The sequence below is a fragment of the Scaptodrosophila lebanonensis genome, unplaced genomic scaffold (genome assembly GCF_003285725.1).
Source record: "Scaptodrosophila lebanonensis strain 11010-0011.00,11010-0021.00 unplaced genomic scaffold, SlebRS2 tig00000001-arrow-pilon, whole genome shotgun sequence".
Classification (NCBI taxonomy): Eukaryota; Metazoa; Arthropoda; class Insecta; order Diptera; family Drosophilidae; genus Scaptodrosophila; species Scaptodrosophila lebanonensis.
Genome location: NW_022060529.1, coordinates 8,489,534 through 8,511,902, shown reverse-complemented (window position 1 = coordinate 8,511,902; position 22,369 = coordinate 8,489,534). Strand labels below are relative to the sequence as shown.

Genomic DNA, 22,369 nt, shown 5'->3' with positions numbered 1-22,369 from the left:
TGAGCAATGGTGAAAGGTCAATTAACATATGCAGAATACTCTGAACAGATCACCTTTAAGCGAAATGTCTCCGGTGCGTTGTGTGGGGTCAATTAAGCTCATTAAAAATAATTAAGTTCCGGCGTATCTTTCTTGCAGCTCTTCCTGCTGACAGTAAATTTGATATGCAACGCACATCTATTAAAACAATTGTTTTTCTTTTTGCTTAATGTTTTGTTTGTTTTTTAATTTAAGCCCAGAACGGGGCTCGGCCCAGACACAACGGACACGGTGCAATTCATGCGGGAGCAGCCACCAACGCACAAAAGTATGCACTAAAATATTTACAGCATAATTTCTGCAGCTTGTTGCGAACAAAAATACAAGTATGAAGAGGCGCAATAGAGATGGGTGTCGCATATTGCCTTTACGATCATTCACGCTCAGAAGGACATTGCTTCAGTGGTTATCAATACTCAAAACGCATACATACTAATAACAAACTACATACTTAAACGCGTGTGCATTTTTTATGAAAGCAGTAGGTTTGGTTTGTTAGTCAAATCAACAGAATAAATTTGCTTTTAATGAAATCATATTCATATTATTTGATTATGTTCAAGTACATATATTTTTATCTGGGTTTTATTGTTAGTTTATTCTATATGGCTTATACATTCTTTTTGCTTCTAAGTAAAAACCCTTTCAATTAAAGTATATCTGTTTATTAGTTTATGTACAGATTAACGTTACCCAGTATTTTTGTTTTTCAAGTTTCACGATAATGCACGCACATCTCTTTTGCGCAGCACAGCAGCAGAATGCTGAATTCAGCACTGAGCACTGAGCAGATGGCAGGAAACATCATGGCAGCAGACAGCAATCAGTACACTTGGATGCATAAGCCAAGACGAGCTCACAATATGGCGGCAATGCTTTGGTTTACTTTGGCTTTTGTTGTGCTACTGCCGCTGCCATTGCCGTCGAGCGTACCGCTGCTTCTTGTAATTTACATAAGTTTTTGCGTGCCACTGCGGTTATCGTTCATTGTTGCTGTTATTGTTGTTTTTGTTGTTGGTGCCTCAACTCATAAATTACAATTGCTTGCCCCTACGCACGCACACGCAACACTAAGCGTGCCATTTAGTTGGTGCAGCTCCTTTGGCCCCGTCCTCCCACCTCTATATTGCTATTGTTCCCACAACATGTCGCACATATGGGACCACCGCTTGTAATCAACAATATACGCTTCCTGTGCGCTATTTTGGTATTATTTTTTGTTTGCTTGTATGTTAGTGGTAGTTGTTGTGAGCAGCTGTGCGCGCCAGAAAACAAAAGTTTTATAAATTCATGACTAGCGTTTTGTTTTGTTTTCGTTTAGTGGGCCATTTGCCGGGCAGCCGCAAGTTTAAGAAATAAGGAATGGCGATTGGTTTTTGATTTCTTCAATGATATACTCGTAGTTTTCGTACGCTCATTGTTTTGCACTTGTCATGCAACAATTGCCTCTATGCCTCATTGGGTCTGATCGCCTACTTTATGTTAGGCACGTGCCGCATTTACCTTACCACAAAGATATAGAGTCATGTTGTCAACATGGCTCTGTGTGCGTCTACTAACAGGAGAAGAAGAAGCGAAGATAAAAGAGAAAAAATTATTGGTCTGTATATGGCCAATACGCATACGCCTCATCTGAATTCTTCATAATAAATAATAATGAATGATGATGACGACGACGATGACGATGACAATGTTTCATCATTCGTTGATATACGTGTAAGTGTGCCCGTGCGAATGTGTATTTGTGTGGGTGACTTCTCAGCAATTGTCTGACTGTCTGGACCACCCGTTACGTTGGACATGCTGGCACGTTGGCATCGTTAAGCATGGAGCGTGCCAAGTATTGCACTAAGTGGCCGAGCAATCATGCAACCATGTAGCAAGTGGACGTACCTCTACCCCATCCCTAGCCCATGGTCGTGCAAGTTTCATTAGCATAATATAATTAGGTAAGGCCTCTCAAACTTCAATTGGAAGATTGTGCGCCATTTTGATTGACTGCCTAAAATTAATGGAATTTTGCGATTTGCCCTTCTCCTCAACACCAGCTACTTCTATCGCTCGTGTTACTCAAAGAAAAAGGAGGAGCCAAAAGGAAAGAAAATGTGATCTGCATACGCAATGAAAGCATGCAAATTATCAGCGAGAATGGCAGAGTGGCAGAACCTCATAAAGTGTGTGTCACGCTGGTGTCAAAGCATTACTTGTTATTTTATGTGACTCATACGCACCGTTGGCACTCCAAGTGAGAAACAAATAATGGAAAGAGTGAAAAGCATACGTACATACATGAATCAAGTGCGAATAGAAGCTATAATTTGTTATATATTTTGGCATGTTTTTCCATCTAGCTAAGCTAAAAATTCAATTCAATTGAAGTCAATCAATTTATCATGAGCACTGGTAGCTCGCTAGCCAAGCAGCCAAGCAGCTAGGCAGCTAGGCAGGCAAGCAGCCAGACAGGCAACGTTGTCGACCAAGTAAAAAAGTTGAATGATGAATTATAACGATTTATTGTACGCAAACAATTTAAATGCGATTTTTCCATTATATGCCTCACGGCTCGACTTTTGCACAGTATGTATATATACATATGAGTATATGCAGGTCTGTATGCCCGGCCTGGCGGCATGTTACGTGACTTCATTGTGTGATGAATGTGCGGCACTCAGCTGTAACAATTTTTAATGCATTTAAAAATTGATTCACCGTTTTTCTTGCCTACCATATTCACACACGCATGGGCACACAAAATCCATTACTCTTATTTCAGAATGACGGCATAGATTTACATTTGATTTTTCATTGTGGCACTGCCGAAAATAAGTAAATGACTTTCGCCTCAAGAGTAAAGTCATAATTTGAAATTTATATGCCTTAATTAAATACAACACTTGTTAGGCGTTAATTCATTTATAATGTTCTAATAACTCGGTTTTAGATAATTGCTGTTATATCTTAAATTTAACGCAATGTTTTTTTCATGCTGATACAAGGCGACAATCTTGAGTTTGTTTGTATCTTTTTTAATTAAACAGTTGACTGATTGTACTTCCGTTATTTCCCAATGGATGCACATATGTTGTTCCAACTTGGGAATAGGAAGAATATAAATCGACTTCAAAAACAAGAGAGAACGCTACAGTCGAGCAAGCCCGACAGTGAAATACCCTGTGCGCAGGTAAACTTCCGACACTGAGGTGTATGCGCCTCTAGCAGAAGCAAAAGGAAGAGGAAGAGCGAATTTGATGCTGCAGCTTGTGGACGTAGCACCGAAGTAAAATTGTTTCGCTAATAGCTTTTCTTAGAGCCAACCGAGTTAGATGAAATTTGAAACAAAAGTAGTTATTATATAGAAATTGTGTGTGCAATGTTTGGTTGAAGTAGCTTTTGAAATGTGGACGGTATTTGTAGCGAGGGAAAGGGGGAAAAATTCAAAAAAATTAAATTAATTTCTCGGACCTAGGAAAACCTGGATACCAACTTTGGTTATTCCAGCTTCATCCAGACAGACAGACGGACGGACATGTCTAGATCGATTTATCTCGTCATGCTGATTCAGAATATATATACTTTATGGGGTCGGAGATGCTTCCTTCTGCATGTTACATACTTTCCACAAACCTAATATACCCTTTTTATCCTACGAGTACAGGGTATAAAAAGCAAAACATTTTATAAATTGAATCTAATCTATATAGTGTTTGTAATCCCATGATCTATACAATTTTTTTAAAAGCAAAAGTCGACCCGGCCCGAGGACTTTCGTAATTTTAAGTTTACTTAACTTTAACTTTAAAAAAAAAAAACAACATTATTTTTCCATTTGCATTTGAAACTCGAACATTTTAAAAATCGTGCACAATATATTTAATAGCTCAGTGCGCTCGACCATACTGTTGATGATTTTTAGGATTTATTTAAGTTGAAAACAATGGATTTATTTAAGTTGAATACCTTGCTGCTTGGCTGAATTTCATTATTTGCAGAATAAAGGCAACCGCACTCCAAATAAAAGCTAAAAATAACACGCAAAAATGCAATTCGGCAACCCAACTAGCACAACAACGACACAATATCAACAGCACCAACATCTACAAAAACAACAATGCTATTGGACTACGGATACTCATATAAAAACAACAACAATAGGTGTAAAAACAGTCCATTTGTATATGTACAAACATGCTGAAGGGCGTTGGCATTCTATACTTGCATACATCGCGCAGTTGTAGTTTTTACGTTATTTGTTCAGCTTGCGGAAGCTGCGGCATGATTACATTTTAGAACAATTTCTCTCTCTCAGCCCAATCGTTCATGTTGTGTTAATTATTTTCTGAATTCCTCCTAATTCGGAGGCAGTTGAAATATTTGACATACCTATTAAATGCCCCAAGCCTACGAATATCTGTCAAGAGAATGGTATATTATTCTTGATATATTTTGATATACATTCTTCCGACATATTCGCCGGAGACATGAGTACAGCTCAATTACAAATTCCATAGCATGTGAAATATTTTCTAGATACAACTCATTCACACTTTTGCAGTGTCATGGCTTAGGAAATCAGAATTTGATTGCAATAGTGTTTATAGTCTATGATCAATAGCTCTTTAGAGCTCCTTGGCGATTCTCATTACACATATAAAATTAAAATTATATTGAGCAAGAAAACTTAAGAACATGTCATTGTGAAATTGTTGGTTCATTTTACGGCAGCCATTTCTGTTTCGTATTCGCTGTATATGAATATTTATTATATTCTTTTATAGAGTAAACTGTAAATTTTTACGTTTAATCAACGCCCTCGTGCATAAGCTTTGAATTTAACAGCCGTAAAATTTTATTTTTTGTTAAACACATATTTTTCACATTTTCCCATGCTTTTTAATTATAAATGTGTCAAAAGGTTGAACGCGTCTCATGATTGCCATTTAATTGCATTTTTTCGTGGCTGTATGGCTTATTATTATATTGCAGCATTTATTATTTTTTATTGTTTCGTTTTATTAGCTGCAACATTTTTTTACAACATGAAATCAATTAACGAACTTAATTAGTTTTATGGGCCATGGGACACCTAGGATCAGTTGTAAGCAAAGTTTAAAGCGATCCTCCAACATTAAAGTCTTCCCAGCTACGATAACTTGTCCGCAAGTCTTTTAAGTTTTCATCGCTACTCATCTTGGCATCCGTAACTTTGTTAATGCTGTTGGTGTCGCGGTAGTTGTTGCTTCTGGCCTTTTATTTTTATATATTTTATTTATTATGTGCTTGTCCACTTGCAGACACTCTGCCTCGGTTATGCTGACATGCGCGACTGTTGCCTTACAGCGAAATTCAATTTAAAACGTGCTTACGTGGCCAACACACACACACACACACACATATGTACATGTTTGAGGGTGCATGATTGGCGAGCAAACGGCCATTATGTTGTTTTTACCCTGAAGCCTCAGCAGGGCACACTAAGCTCCTATGCTCGCACACAAAATAGCAAGCAGGAGTGATAGCGAGAGAGTGAGAGGAAGAGAAGTACACACACACACACACAAATATATATATATATACTGTATATATATATATATATATATATATATATATATATATATATATATATCTTATTGTTTCGCAACAATTTAATAACAGTGCAGACAGGGGAATGGCAGCGGCAAAGTTTTCAAAATGCTTGTCAATAAGATTTTATTTTCATTTCGCGCTTTAATTTCATGCTTTATTTGCCATAAGCTGAGCAATGAAACAAAAGAAAATTGCTCTACACATACATGCATAAGCTGCTACACACATACATGTGAGCTTCTACATAGAAACTGCAAGCAAAGAACTACTAGTCGATTGAATTCTGCTGCATGCCAACTCTGTATTTCAGTGATTGTGTCACCAAATCTATTCAACTTTTCCAATCCTTGAAGCACGCAGTGCATTTCGTATACATTAGTGGACACATAAATAGGTTTCAACTTGCTATTGAACTTCTACAAAACCCACCGAACCGTTTTCTCAATGCATCAATAGAGGAATAGTTTATAATTTTACCAGTCCATTTTATTTAAATGGTTATTCACTATTTTATTTTTATACGTATATATAATTTGTGTCCTGCAAGAAAAGGAAAAAAACTCAAAAGTAACTATATAGTTCATAATTATATCACTTACTAGAGGAAATATGGGCGTTGATGGCGTCGCTAACTAAATAATTATATTATACACAGTAAATGAAGCATATGTTTGAAAACGGAATTATGGGTCAAGTTTATCTGAATTTTGTTATTAATTACATTGATTAAGAGCAGGTTTTGACCGACTTTATTGGCAATGTTATTTGAGTAAATGGGTTAATTGAGCGATATTTGATTGCATTTAGCAAATGCAAATGCGAATGCCAATTGGCAGGCCACAGACTCATATGCTTTTAAGTGCTTGTTGCTAGTTGAGCACAAATACAATTATACAAATTAAATTATGTTCTATTAGGCGGTCTCAGGGGCTAGTCCTTCCACCACCCTCCTCCCCCATACTCACACATATTAACACGCAATGCAAGCGTGTTGTGTTTAGTCAGATCGGCTCGAGTGTATTGTCAACTTAATTCATTATTTATTTAAACTTACATGTACAATTATTTGTGCTGCGACCAACATGACACAAATATTTGCTTATGTAAATTGAGTTTAATTAATACATAAACACGGGCAGCTTGTTGACAGTGTCATTGTTGTTGTTGCTATAATTGTTGTTGTATAAGCAAATCACTTTAAGACCTTAATCAGTCGACGCCATGCGGTCAAGTCCCCCAAACTTTGTCATGCATATTTGATAGCACAACAAAAGGAAAGTTGTAATATTGTCTGTGTGTGTAAAGTACATGCTTGTCGAATTTTGGAATGTGCGGCTTGTGCCTTAATTATAGACAACTATAAAGGCACAAACTCATTGTCATTTCAAGGAGCAAAAGATATAATGAAGCCGAAGTGCTCAAAACGAAATTGTTTATGACAGACCGAAACGGATTTATGTTTCAATACCAATTAAATGAAAAACTCAACAACTTCTTAATGTGAGGCTGTTTAGAAACAACATTCAAATTGGAGCTTAAATTGCTTAGTACTGATTGTTAAGCCTCCCACAAAAATTCAACTATTGTACTACCCAGTTGTGTAAATAAAAGTAAATGCTGACGCATTGCATGGCATGAGGACTGAGAACAATGGCATTAGGCCGGCAACAAGCGATTAACATTGACTGACTCAGACAAACACACACACACACACACCCACACACGAAACGCTTATGTGTGTGTGTGTGTGTGTGCATTACATGCCTGTAACAGTTGAAAACTCGTTTCTGCACGTTGAACTAAACTCGACGGCACAATAGTAGCGCCAACGACAAAAGCCTCCCGGCAGCATAAAAGTGGAAACTAGTGCGCGCTAAAGGAATAAAAATGGAAATTTGAAAAATACCTCGCTTTGCTAACACACACACACACCAACACACATACATATATACACACAGATGCACAGTGAGGGCGAGAAAGACAAAACGTTGGGCAAACAACATAAAAAACATGGTTGGAATATCAAAAAAACAACAACAAAAATTGCAACAAAATGTTTAGCAGCATTGGGAAGGTGTGTGAGAGAGGACGGAAACCGAATATCGAACACGGCACTTTGCTTTGTCATTGTACAATCACTTTTTGTGCATGTGAGTGTGTGTGTGTGTGTGTCGGAGGGTATAGTGCAGCTTTGTTTGTCTGTGAGGGCAGGCATTGTTTGCCAAATATATACATGTATGAATGTATGTGTGCCACGTTTCTATGCGCAAATGTATGTTGCACTTCATTTACATTTTTTTTTTTTTTTGTCCATGAATGAGCCGCCAACGCCACCACCAATGGTGCGCCGTCGCCACAGAAATTTGATATAGCTAATAATACCATTTGTCTTTTTAAAACATTTTTTCCCTTCAATTGAAACCAAATCACTCAACTCCACTCGGCCAATGTTGTTTCCTTTTCTTGCTACTTTTACAGCTACTGGGCTGTCACCAACATCGATTATATTCACTCACGTACCAGTAATCGGGTTTTCCTTATGATATTTTGTGTCTGGACGGCGGCCGTGATTGTGTCACTGGCTCCACAGTTTGGTTGGAAGGATCCGGACTACTTGCAGCGCATTGAGCAGCAAAAGTGTATGGTTTCGCAGGATGTGGCGTATCAGGTGAGTTTTCGCAGGACCTACCGCTGTCCAAATTTCTATATAACTGGAATGCAATATGCGATTGATGTAAATGTATTTTTTGTATCTATATTTATCTACCTCCTCCTCAAAAATATTATCATCAAATAATTATCTATGGGCGTTTCTTAAATTATTTACTTGAAATATTTACATTCTGAGGCGGATCAGTGAAGTATAAAAAGCTTTAAATGTCAGCTATAACTATTTTATTTTGTAATAATGTCCACATTATCTTCATTTTTTTTATCTAATTTCACAAATTTAAAACAAAGTAAATAAGAACTAAAATATATTAAATGGAATGCAATTACTGACTAGCTTGAATTTGTTTTCTTTGTAAAAATACAAATAGGTATTTCAAATTGTTCGAGTGTACCCAATACAATTATTCACACAGTTGCGTTTAGATTAAAGTGAATGTGAGTGGTCTTTCCTTGTACTCATGCCCATTGGCCTTTTTGTGAATTTGCAGGTCTTTGCCACTTGTTGCACATTCTACGTGCCACTGCTAGTTATATTGGCGCTTTATTGGAAAATCTATCAGACGGCTCGCAAACGCATTCACCGCCGGCGTCCACGACCGGTCGATGTAACGGCCAACAATAATCAGGTGAGTCAATCAGTTGGGTGTGTGTGTGTGTATGCGTTCATTGTGTTCGCTTGAGTGGCTTTAAAATGCAAAACGGTGAAAATGATTGAACGCCGTGAATTGAAATGCGGCAGCTGCACAATTGAAGCGTGAGTTGAGCGTAATTGGAAAGCGCAGCAGCAACGATGTTAGCTTGTATGTACGAGTATGCCCATGTGTATGTGTGTATATGTGTGTGTGTGGGATTTCTACCGATGGGCTGCGGTATTGCATTTGACGCACAATTGACGGAGCTTGTTGCATGCCACAGGCCTTAACTTTCATCTAGCCAGAGGCATGTGTGGGCAGCCGGATGTGTACATAGTTAGTTGCGCATTCATGCCTGCCTATTCATGCAACATACTCGCACATACTTACATTTAAACACACAGACACATTCCCACGCCTGATTGCATAGCATTGCATTATTAGTGAAATTGCCATTTGACCTTTTGGTTGCCGCAAAGCTACCCGCACTGTGCACAACACGACAGGCCACAACACTAGCAGGAACAGCAGCAACAACAATAGATTTCTGACCTTGCAATTATGCAGTTTAATCCAGTTAAAAGCGTTAGCAAGCACAAAATCAACACAAGACCACACAGCAGACGACCAAAGCCAAAAACTAAACATAATTACATGTCCTGGGAACAAGGAACTGGACGCTGCGCATACATAACTAAGCAGGTCATGCTACACGGCTCTTACCCACATCGATTTAACATGCTTAGTTTAATAAGCTGCTGCTTAATATTGGATAAATGTCACGGGGATTGTGCTTCAAGGACAAAGGGGTAAAAAGTCTAACAAAATTATAAACGAACATTACACAAAATGAAAAGAACATAGAAAGTTAATCCATTATATCCATACGAGTTATAAAAGAGTATTCAGTTTAGAATTAATTTCGAGATTACATAATAGTATTTCAAAACAATATTATATCGCGATAAATTTTAAATGGATCTGTTAGTAAATAAGAAAATATTGGCAACCAGTTTTTTGTATTAACTATTTTTAATACGAAAACTTAAAAAACATATTAATTGAATATTATTATAAGATTTGTGTGTTGGCTCCATATTTTCTGTGTTTTTCTAATTTTTTCTAAAAATATGTCTCCCCTGTCTTCTCTGGTAATGATCTAATGACCATTTCCACAATCCTTCGGCAGTCTTATGCTTCTTAATATGTAATTTTTATTCTCTCTACGACCTGTCCACCTGGGTTTTTAAATTCGCTCCTTACTTAGCTTTTTAGATTAAAAAATGTTGAATTACAAATTTATTTTCACCGGGTAGAATAAACTGTTTCATGAATACAAAACCAGTCTTAGCTTCTTACTGCATTATATATTGCTATTTAAATTTTAATTTTTTTTACCTTCTGTTCATCTTCGTTGCATTGCACATTCTGCTTTGGAATTCATACCTTAAACATGCGCGTTTTAAACAGTTTTTTCTGGAGCTACGACCATGTGCTATGTAGCATTAGAAGAGAAAGGTGCCTGAAATTAGCAAAAGTTCGCACACAGTTTAAAGACATGGCGCTTGAAATTTAACAGATTTGCGTATTGTTAAAGCTTGAATAATTAAAATGCCAATGTAGACGTTTTCGGTTCGTTTACTTGCTAGCCGGCTGGCTTTAAAGGCAATGGCCACAAACGCTGCAAAATAAGTATACAAGTAGACATTAAATAAATAAATAATCTGGGCGCAATCCACAAAACAGCACAAGGATAAAACAACAGCCTAAACAGAAGTAAAGGCAGGAACGAAAACAACAATTTGGGTCAAGCAACACATCAAGAGTGAAAACTGAAAAAAGCAACAGTGCCAAGGACAACTGAAATGTGGCAGGCAAAGCAAAAATACGAACTATATACTTCTGCTGTTCAGCCAGCAGCCAATTCGACTGTGCGGTGGTAATGCGCAGCTGTTTTTGGCATCGGACCGCACTGCCCAGCTAAGTTGCAATTTCTTTGTCCATGTGCGTGTGAAGGACTAAATAAGTGTGTGTGTGAGTGTGTATCTGGCGTGTGCGTCTTTCATTTCTTTCTTGAGCTTTACATTTCGCTCTTGTCCCGCTGGCATATAACCTGCTACTTAGCTTAAGCTTAGTACTTTGACTAAATTGAAAATGACCATTTGACGTAAAAATGTTTCCAACCACTTTGCTGCTTACCTACAGACACTCACAAACATAGGCACATATGTACATTCACTGTATGTACATACAAAGGTATATATATATACATATATGTATATACATGGGCGTGCCCTTGCCTAACTGGCAACGTTTGTCGCCTGAACAGAAAGTCATTGGAATCACAAATTCAATGCGTAAACAAGACAAGTTGTCCACTATTTGCCAGCATAAGGCTACATGTGCACATGTCCAGCCCATGTCGTATATATGTGTATTCACTTGTGTGTGTATGTGTGTGTGTAGTCGCATGTCAGCAACCACACAGCACTATACGCATCCATTTAATGCCACTCACTTGCTGGCCTGCTTGTTGATTTAAAATATATTTACCCCCTCTGAATATACAGACTCACTCACACTCACACACAAGCCACATTTTCTCTTTTTTAACTAAACGCTTTCAAATTGAAAATTGTTTTTCTTAAACTTGACGAGGGTTCATACCAATACCAATACCAACAACAGCAATAACAACAACGACAGCTAAAGCGAAATAAAGGCATTCACTTGCTCGCCTGCTGCTTTGAGTTGAACACAAGCTCAGCGTTTTTTTATTTCGTTTTTATATAAACAAATTCTTGTTGAATGCAAATATTGTTAGCAAAATTTGTTATCATTTGGCAGCACATAAATTTCACTTAATTGTCAAACATCTGATAACATTCAATAGCCAAATATAAAAGTATTTGTTCCGACCTTCAATGGCGAAAGTATGCAGTATATTTTATGTTAATAATTGATAACGGTCGCGACCTTTTACGTAATTACTAAATAATGCACTAGACAATTGTAGTGCATGTTTTGTGCCTAAGCCAATAATTAAAATTGCACAACCTAATGAAAATGGTGGAAATTTAATTTGCCAGACGACCTGGCTCGGATTTTGGTAGAACAATGTAAAGCTTCTGACTGCCATTAACGTGGAAATGGCCAGAGTGATCTTTGTCTCTGCCATCATCAAGTTGACACACGACCTCTCCGCGGTGCTCTCTGGGTAGCTTTCCGGCTCCATCCGGAAATGGTAAGTGAGCAAATGTGTGCAGCGCTTTTGTGCGTAGGGCTTGGGACCCACCACATGAAAATTTTTTACTCCCAGTGAAGGACAAAACAACAGCCTCGGATAAGGAACACCCAAAAGTTGACGACCCTAGCAAACGTTCAAAGGACCACGATTTAAGGATATGCACCTGGAATGTCCGGACCCTTAACAGAGGAGGTGCTACTATCCAATTGGCGGATGCTCTCAATAAAGTAAGAGCTGACATCACCGCCATCCAGGAAATGCGATGGACAGGTCAGGGTTGCTCCCAAAGAGCAGCCTTTGACATCTACTACAGCTGCCATGCAGAAAGACGCGAATTTGGATGCGGTTTTGCGGTCAGCAAGAGATTGCGTAACTGTGTCTCTAGGTTCACACCTGTGAACGAACGGCTGGCAACCATCCGTGTCAAGGCGAGATTTTTCAACATAAGCCTGATTTGCGTCCACGCTCCGACGGAGGACAAAGACGAGATTACCAAGGACGAGTTCTATGCGAGACTGGAGACAGTCTATGACCGCTGCCCCTCTCATGACATTAAAATTGTTCTTGGCGATTTTAATGCCAAGGTTGGAAGAGAGCGCGTCTTTGCCCCGACAGTCGGACAATTCAGCCTCCACGAGACAACATCCAACAATGGACTGAGGCTAATTGACTTCGCCGCAGCACGAAACATGGTGGTGAGTAGCACCAGATTTGAACACCTTGATATCCACAAAGCTACCTGGCAGTCACCCGATCGAATGACAAAAAATCAAATAGACCATGTTGTGATAGATGGAAGGCATGCATCCAGTGTGCTGGACGTGCGTACGTTCCGTGGTGTGAATATTGATTCGGACCACCAACTTGTTGCAGCCAAGGTCCGCATGCGATTATGCATGGCGAAAAATGTACGCCCCAACACGCAGCGAAAACTAGACGTCGGAAAGCTGCTAGCACAACAGACGGCCGAAGCTTACTCCGCTCAACTCTCTGAGCTGCTTTCTCAACCGTTCTCGGAAACCGATACTGGTAGCGGACTTTGGGCACATATTTCCCTCTCACTGCACACAGCCGCAGAAGATGTCATTGGTTTCCAACAGCCGCTACCGAGAAACCAATGGTACGACGAGGAGTGCCGCGAAGCCACTGCAGCGAAGAATGCCGCGTACAAAAGAACCCTGCAGACGGCGACAACGCGCGCTGTGCATGATGTATATCGGGAGAAGAAGAGGGAGGAGAGGCGGCTTTTTAGACGCAAGAAGAGAGAGCAAGAAAAGCGAGAGCGAGAGGAGATGGAGCTTTGTAGAGACAGGAACGACGCTAGGAAATTTTTCCAGAAGGTGAAGCGTCTAACACAAGGTTTTAAGCCCGCAGCGTCAGCCTGTAAGAACTCGGAAGGAAATCTGGTGGTGGACGGGCAAGCGGCACTGAGACTGTGGAGGGAACATTTCTCCAATCTTCTATCAGGCGAAGATGTTAACAATTCCGCCAGCGGAGATGACCCCACAGAACCGATCGCCGACGATGGTATTGAAGTACCGTCACCTAGCCATGACGAAGTCGAAACAGCCATCCAGCGGCTCAAAAACAACAAATCTGCGGGAGCAGATGGGCTGCCTGCGGAGCTGTTTAAGGCAGGCGGCGATGAGTTGGTAGGGTGCATGCACCAGCTCATCTGCAAAATATGGCTAACTGAAAGCATGCCTGATGATTGGAATCTCGGTGTCCTATGTCCCGTCCTAAAAAAAGGTGATCCCACGGTCTGCACCAACTATCGTGGAATCAGCCTTCTTTCCGTCGCATATAAGGTCATATCAAGCGTAGTGTGTGATAAGCTAAAGCCATTTGCGATAGCACTGATTGGGCCTTATCAGTGCGGCTTTATGCCTGGTAAATCCACCACTGACCAGATATTCACGCTACGCCAAATCCTGGAGAAAACTCATGAGTTTCAAATCGATACCCACCATCTTTTCGTCGATTATAAAGCAGCATTCGATAGCCCGAGGAGGGAACGTGTATATGCCGCACTGTCTGAGTTCGGTATCCCTGCAAAGCTAGTGCGACTTTGCAGAATGACGTTGAGCAACACTCGTAGCTCCGTCAAGGTAGGAAAGGACCTCTCCGAACCCTTTGATACCGTTCGAGGTTTCAGGCAAGGCGATGCCCTCTCGTGCTATCTCTTCAACTTCCTGCTGGAGAGTGTGGTGCGCAAAGCTGGTGTACACCGAGGCGGAACGATCTTTTTTAAAAGCGTTCAGCTTCTTGCGTACGCTGATGATATAGACATTATCAGCCGTACCAGGAGAGGCGTCACCGGAGCATTTGCGGCTATTGAGAAGGAAGCTGCAAAAGTGGGTTTGGTGATAAATGAGAGCAAAACTAAGTATATGTTTTCCTCTAGCAGGGACACGCGGCAACCAGACTCCCAGATCGCGGTGGAAAACTATACTTTCGAAATGGTGAAAGATTTTATGTATCTTGGCACCACCGTCACAGCAACCAACGATGTCAGCCAAGAAATCAAATGGAGATTAACTCTAGCCAATCGATGCTACTTCAGCCTCAGTAGGCAATTGAGTAGCAGAGACCTTTCCCGAAAAACCAAGCTAACGCTCTACAAGACGCTCATCCTCCCCGTGCTGCTTTATGGTGCAGAAGCATGGGTGATATCGCAGACTGATGCAGCAGCTCTTGCAGTGTTTGAGAGAAAGATGCTTCGGAAGATCTTCGGTCCCATACGCGTTGGCGACGACTACCGCATACGATGGAACAGCGAACTGTACGAGCTCTACGCTGACATTGACATAGTCAAGCGAATAAACATCCAGCGGCTAAGCTGGCTAGGTCATGTCGTGCGTATGGAAGAAGACGCCCCAGCGAAAAAAGTTCTCGATGCGGATGTTGGGGGGAGACGACGACGGGGGAGGCCTTGCCTACGTTGGAAGGACCAGGTAGAGAACGCACTTACTACCTGCGGAGTGACCAACTGGAAGCGACGCGCGCGAAGCAGAGGCGCGTGGAGAGCTGTGTTACGTCAGGTCATAGCCCGATAACGGGTTTGAAGACCAGTCAAGAGAAGAAGAAGACGACCTGGCAACAAAACTCTCTAATTAGACATTGATTACCAAATGCCACTGAACTGTGTAATTTTAATTGATTTGCACCGCAATCATGCAAAACATCTAAAAGTTTGTTGTGTCCAGTAAACTGCAAAGTAATATATAATTAAAGCATTTCTGTAGAAATGTATTATTAAGTCAGGAGAATATATAGCTTTGCCATGGGTTTTCAAGAATATTACCTCACACACACACACACACACACACACACACACAACAAAACCTTAAAATTAATTAATTAATTTTTAACGCTTAAATCACAACTGTTTTCGCTGCAACTTAAGTCATTTTTTTTCAGTTTAATTGCCAGTGACAGCATAATTCATTAGTACTTATACATATATACGTGTATATACATTTGATATATGTATGTACATGTTCGATAGATTAACGTCGCGCACGTGCAGAATTTCCCATATATAGTACAACTCACTGTGTAGAAACTTCGGAAGGTGCATTGATTTGTCAATTATTATAACACGATACCCGAAAAGGTAATTAAGCAAATTGAGCATACAGGTATTAACTGTAATTTAGCTATTGGCATTATGCAGGCTGATGGTCGGTGCTAGGGCAATTAATTATTGTATGATAGGCTATGATGCATGTACGTATCGGAGTCATGTTTACAGCCATAAATAATATGTAATGTTACATTAAATGATGCCATCTGTCTTCTAAGTGTCTCTGTCGAAAAACTAAAGCACACGCCCACAGCTCCTGGATAAGTGCGTGTATGCTCAGACGCCCCAAAGCTTAAGCATAGACGAGACAAGCATCTTAAGAGCAATGACTACAACGAACATACAAACAGATATGTATATGTATTTATATATGAACATAATGTATGAAGTGGTATCCCAGTGCGGCCGACTGTGCACCTAAGTGGAAACCTTGACCACTTGAGCGTTAGAATTACATTTGCAAGCGAGCAACAAAATAGGCACAAAGCTCAAAATGATTGCTCAAGATATTGGAGATATTTCATAGGCATATGACAAACAGAATGTAGCATATTTTGCCTACGCGCCATATGTGCCACACATTGTCAAGTTGTGTGTTCGCATTTCTATTCGTATTTATTTTTGTTCTTATATTCTGTTTTTCTTTGCGATGCCCTCTTGCCAGAAGAAAAGACGGCATGAAGAGGCCGAACTTGATCACCCACTTAAATGCTGCCCAGCATGTGTGACAACAACGCAGCATAAATCGCATGAAAAGGCATTATTAGCTACACATACACACAATGTCACCGATACATACTCGTATCTGTTCAACACACACAAGCGCACACAGATGTCGCAGAGCAAAGAAAAACAATTAAATAAGAAAACAATTTACATAAATTAGCCCAAGTGGCAAATGACTAGGGCCAAGCATCGTTTAGCCCAACACTCACAAAAATGTACATATACAGAGAAACACACACGCACACTCTCACATCGCATCTACATAAAATACACATTTAGCCAAGTGGTTAAAGGAACTGCTGAAAAGTATGCTACACTATTGCTTCACACGAGCCGACTCCTTGAGCCTAGTTTCCTGTATATTTAAAGAACATTACATTACTGTACCAAGTAATTTAGTTTTGTATATCACAAAAACACTCACACGCACACGCACACACACACCTACTCGAACATTATGAAAACAAAACCATTTCAATATTTATAAATGAAAAAAATGTACTTTTTTCAAATTATATTATTATTTAAAGCGTAAATATGTTCTTCATAATTGTATTCAATATCTATAGATAATTATCAATTATACTTGTATTCGTTTTGTGGCTTCTTATTTTTCTTCAGAATAACTGCGTTTATCTCAATATCAATTATTATGTTTTCCTCTCTCACGAGTTCCCTTCTGGTCTATAATAAATCCTTACAAGTACATGAACCCAGCTCTCAATATTTTTTATTTTTTAATGATTCTCTACACATTGACAGTTTTGCCTGTCAACACAAAACAAAAGATTATAAATAATTTTGTCAATTGTGTAGCGTAATTAGTGTCTTGTTCCAAAGCGTCAATGCAATCAAATACAGACAAACATGTCTGGCCAAAACAGACAAATGCAGAAGGAGGCAAGCAGAGAGGGACAAAGACAGGCAAGACAAGTAGAGCATATTCGATAAAATAAAACGATATCCTCATGAGCTATTCAAATTAGCAATCTAGGTCCATAACTCACGCATGTTTCATGGGCGAACACAATGGAGAGACTTGCAGGCTGGAAGCTGATTACCCGCATATTCCGAAGGCAGTTTTTACCCAACATATGACAGATGGAGAGGGAGGGGAAGAGGACGAGGCATTTGCAAGTTGACAAGGCCAACTATACAGTGTTGTAATTTAATTAGCAATTGTAGGAAAAATGTTGCTTTGCCTGTACAAGACAGTTTGCAAGCATTGGCGCCTCTTCTAAACCTACGTTGAATATTTTTATGATTTTGACGACAAAGCAGTGCCAACACTCTACAAATACACACAAAGTCTCACACGCACGCACACAGACACAAGCACAGACACATTGGCAATTCAATGGCTACTAATCCCACTAATCTGGACAGCCTTGACTTTGTGCACTTGCTAATTGCGCTTCGGGCATTTGCGTTGACATTTGTGTGACACCTAATTAAACTTGAACTCTGCTTCCTTTTTTTCGTCCTATTTTTTTTTGTTTTTTTTTTTTGAATATTTAATGAGGTCGTATGTATGTAGAAGCCAAAGAGCTGTGCATGGTTGACGGGTGGCCCACAAATGAAGGTCATATGCGTAGCTGCAAATCCATTTAATACTATTTGCGCAAATATTCTCACAATTTTTGGGCCCGTAGACAAGTTTTGGGCTTAAGTTTTACGACGCGTAACAAAATATGCAACACTCGAAACCCTTTTTGCCACACTTATCGGCAAATTTCCGCACACGAACGCAAAATCAACATAATTTTATTTATTTAAAGCAATATCGACTTTCCAAAAGGGTCAATATTGAGGTGGCGAAGGGGGCAGCGGGAGCGCAGAGCCAAGGAAAAGGTTGACTACTCAATTACTTTAATTTGGTGGGATTGAAAGCAATGACAACAAAACCAAAACCAAAGCCAAAGGCGAAGAAGAAAAGGATGCATGGTTGGCGAAAAATCAAAGAAGCCCAGCTCGTTTTTTTTTCTTCTTTTTTGTTATTGCATGGTGGCTAGTCAAACGAAAAATGTATTTTCAGCAGCACACTTTTTGCAGTTTTTGTTGCTCCCGATGTTGCTGGTGCTGTTGCCCCAACTCAACTTGAGCTGGGCTGCAAGTGGCAGCCACATCCTTACCCATAGACACCGAATTTTGTTGATGCCGTGGAGCAGTCGAGACAAGGCAGTGACCCACTTACATATGCATATTAAAAGGCAACAGTTTGGTTCAACTCTGATATGCGTACAAATTGCGATTTATTGAAGCGTGAGCGACACAGCCGCCGTCAAAAAATGCAAATGCCGCTTTTGTTATTCATTTAAATGCTCTCGCAAAACTATGAATTTAATTTTATTATGCAGCAAAGTGTAGCTCTGTGGTCGGCTGCGGAAATCGCTTTGCGCTTTAAATCGACCGCAAAAAGAACACCATACTAAACCGCTTTTCTTTTTCCTATTTCCACTTCTTCTTCTCTCTTCTTTTGCCTGCCTTGCTCATCAGCCCGATGCGAACACAACGCAGGACACAAAACTTAATCGCTTGCGGCAACGTCTTGGCAGATTCTCAGCGGCAAAGAACAAGCACGCTGGCACAGCGTTGGGTCTCGTCGAGGGTCACTCGACCAATACGGTGAATACCGTCGAGGACACCGAGTTCAGTAGCTCGAATGTGGACAGCAAGAGTCGTGCAGGCATCGAGGTAAGTGCCAACACACCGAACAACATCCTCTCACTACGAGTTACACATTTTAAGCAAATTTCATAACGCCTGACATGTGCCCAACGATCTGAAGTTGGTCCATGAACACATTGCCAAATACACAAACAACACACACTTTCCCCCACATCCGCATGCACACGCAGACACACACATACACTCACGCATATAAAAACGAAGATAGTGGCGCATCTAAAAATAAGTTTTGACACGATGCCTAGGCACTTTTCGTGCGGGCGCTCATTTTTGATTGTAATCACGTTTTGTGCCGAGCCCTTTTCCCAAGTCTGTCAGCAACGGCCAGCCAGCGGCCTTAATACATGCATATACTCTTTACCGAACGGGCTATATTTGACCAATTGGACAAATATGAAATAAATTCAACTTTGGTCTCTTGCTTCTAGTCGAGATATATTTCAACACATTTGTATTTATATATTTTCATTTATATGTATACTTGTATGTAGTCCAAAGGCAACGCTTTATTACGAAAGGGTTGTGAACGTTGTTTCTTCGAAAGTTGCAGATATTGAGCATTAACTTTCATACTGCAAAGACTTCTGCAAAAACAAAACTATGTATGAACAAGATAGTTTACTGAATATGTTGATCTTCTTAAGACATACTTGTATATAAGATTACCAAATCTCGTTTCGATAAAATGATTGTAACTAGTTATTCAAAGTAATGATAATAATTTTGTTTAAGTAATGTACAGATCAAAATTTGGAATATTTACCAACTTATAACGATATTGAGCTGATCGGATATTGGTTTTTAAAAACACTGAATCGTACACAGATTTATTAATATTAAATATTAAGAGATATTTTTTAGCATTTCAATGAATACAATAGAAGATTTTCTTTCCTACTTAACTATTAATTTTTTCAAATTTCGGATCAGGCCTCAAAATTGATTCGAAACATATATTATGACCTCTACACTTTGTACTTCAATCATTTGTATATAGAGGCTATATTTAGAGGCTAAATAAGCTTATCTCTCAGAAGTCAAAATATAAATAGTAAAAAAAATAATTTACGAAATAATAAATCAAGTAAGTTGTAGTAGAATGTGATTCAACTAGTTGGCCAGATTATAGCTATGCTGTAAAATATGCTTAAGAAAATATAGGAAACAAACATTTTAAATGGGGCCCATTTGCATATTTGTAGGGTGTTTTACACACAAACAATAATTTTAACTACGTTGAGCCTTACATTTTCTAATTATGCTTAGAGCAAGATTCGCTTAGTATTAAGCAGGTAGAGCGTAACATATGCCCGTTTGTTTTCATTTCGTTATCGTTAACGGAATTCCCAAGTAAGCCACTTGCTGCGCTTATCAGACAGCCGCCTGGTTGTGCACATAAATTGCGTATACGCCGTGCTGTCATCAATTGAAAATGAACCCCGATACGAGCAGCAGCAAGAACAGAAGCAAATTCAGTAGCCGACAAAGAAGTCAACATTCCACGTTTATTGCAATTTCATGCGACTAAACAGCTTAAATGCATATAAATAAGTCGCTGGCAGGCATTTGGAGCACGTAGCCAAACATTCGGCAGTGCCTAGGTGGCTCAAAGCCCAGGTCGACGCTTGAGTCGGAGCGTCGACAATCCACCAAATTACCTACTCAACAAAATGTTTGCGATAAAATGCAGGACAGACTCAGCTGTAGGAGCTCTGAGGCACAGCCATAGCTACAGGCAAGGGCGAAGGCGAAGGCACAGTCAGAGCCTGAACGCATGCCAGTTTTTGTTTATTGCATATATTTATGTTTCTTGATTTTGTTCGCTGCTGACAGCAATAATAACAACAGCCTCTGCAGCAGTGACGACAACAGTGCTGGCAAATTTTTATTTAGCCGCATTTTATGTACTTCAATTTCAGGTTTTTACGACTAAAAAATACACACAAGAGGGCAAACATTCAATAATAACACATTAAATTTAGCGTTAAGCAACGGAATTGCAGGGCATGGTATGGCACGGCATGGCCTGGGAGGGTCATGACCATGGATGCCGAAATGGAATCCAACACGAAACCATAAAAGAGCGCAAATCGAAATAAATGGTTGGTGCGTTTGTTTGCATTGAAAAGGTGCCAAAGTCGAGTAGCCAGCAAAAAGCCAAAAACCCAACAGGAGAAGTTAGATGCCAGTCGGCACAGAAGTTAACTGAATGGCTGGATGGCGAATCCTGCAAGGCCATAGATGGCAAACGCTAGAACAAACAAGCCAACACGTAGCTAGGCAGGGAATAGGTTCTATTCAAGGCTTCAAAGGTCGGGCATACAAACAGACGCAGACCCTCTCACACACACACACACACACACACACACACACACACACACATACATGCAGAGTGCCTGAAAGTGAAGAGTCAAATCGCCAGGTTCGTGCAGGTTAAGTAATAGGAAAGTCAAATATAAGCTGTGACAAGGATACGCGAGCGCACAAACGACCATGCAAAATGGACCAGCCAGCGTAGGTAAAATGAAACAAAGCACAAATGAAAAGCATTGGCTAGCAAGGCCATGGACCATGGTCGTTTTTGGTATGGGTATGAGAGCCTTCCCTAACAAGGCACTCAATACGCTTGAGTAATTGAAGAAAATATGTTGATGGCTTATAGCTAACAGCTTTCGTTTCCATTCGCTTGGCTACAATTTCGCTGGCCTGGCTAACTCTGTTTATTATTATTTATTTTGCTTTTCCTTTTTTTTTTGGGGGGGGGGGGGGGGGGGTGTTTTGTTGGTTTGTTTAGCTTTCCACGCATTGGCGTCGCACAATCTTTGCGTAAATATGCGACAGGCATAAAGATTAAATATTTACTTTGGCAAGCCTTCTCTTTCACCATAGTTTCCTGTGTGCGCGCGTATGTGTGTGAATAAGTGGAGAAATGGACAGCCAGTAAATAAACAAACACATGCACACACTGGATACTGGTTTTTGGATATTGGAGAGGGTATAGCCAAAAGCAAATATATGTATATATGTATTATATATTATATACGAGTATATATGAAGGGGCAACTGGTGAGCAATTTTATTCTTCAACATAAAGACGCAAGCTTGACCACACACACAAACAAAAAACTGAAAATACAAAAAACAGAAACTGAAACAAATTCGAAACAAAAACAACGAGTCAATGGGTGTACAAGA

The 22,369-nt window shown here is 39.8% G+C and overlaps 1 protein-coding gene across 1 annotated transcript in view; it reads left to right on the top strand.

The window, feature by feature from the left end:
• Nucleotides 1-22,369, top strand: part of LOC115625692 (5-hydroxytryptamine receptor 2A) — an 80,043-nt gene that overhangs the window by 51,294 nt on the left and 6,380 nt on the right. Inside the window, exons 6-8 of the mRNA XM_030520836.1 lie at nt 8,101-8,290; nt 8,784-8,921; nt 18,983-19,180. Of these exons, the coding sequence (XP_030376696.1) occupies nt 8,101-8,290; nt 8,784-8,921; nt 18,983-19,180 (526 nt within the window). The remainder of the gene's footprint in view (nt 1-8,100; nt 8,291-8,783; nt 8,922-18,982; nt 19,181-22,369) is intronic.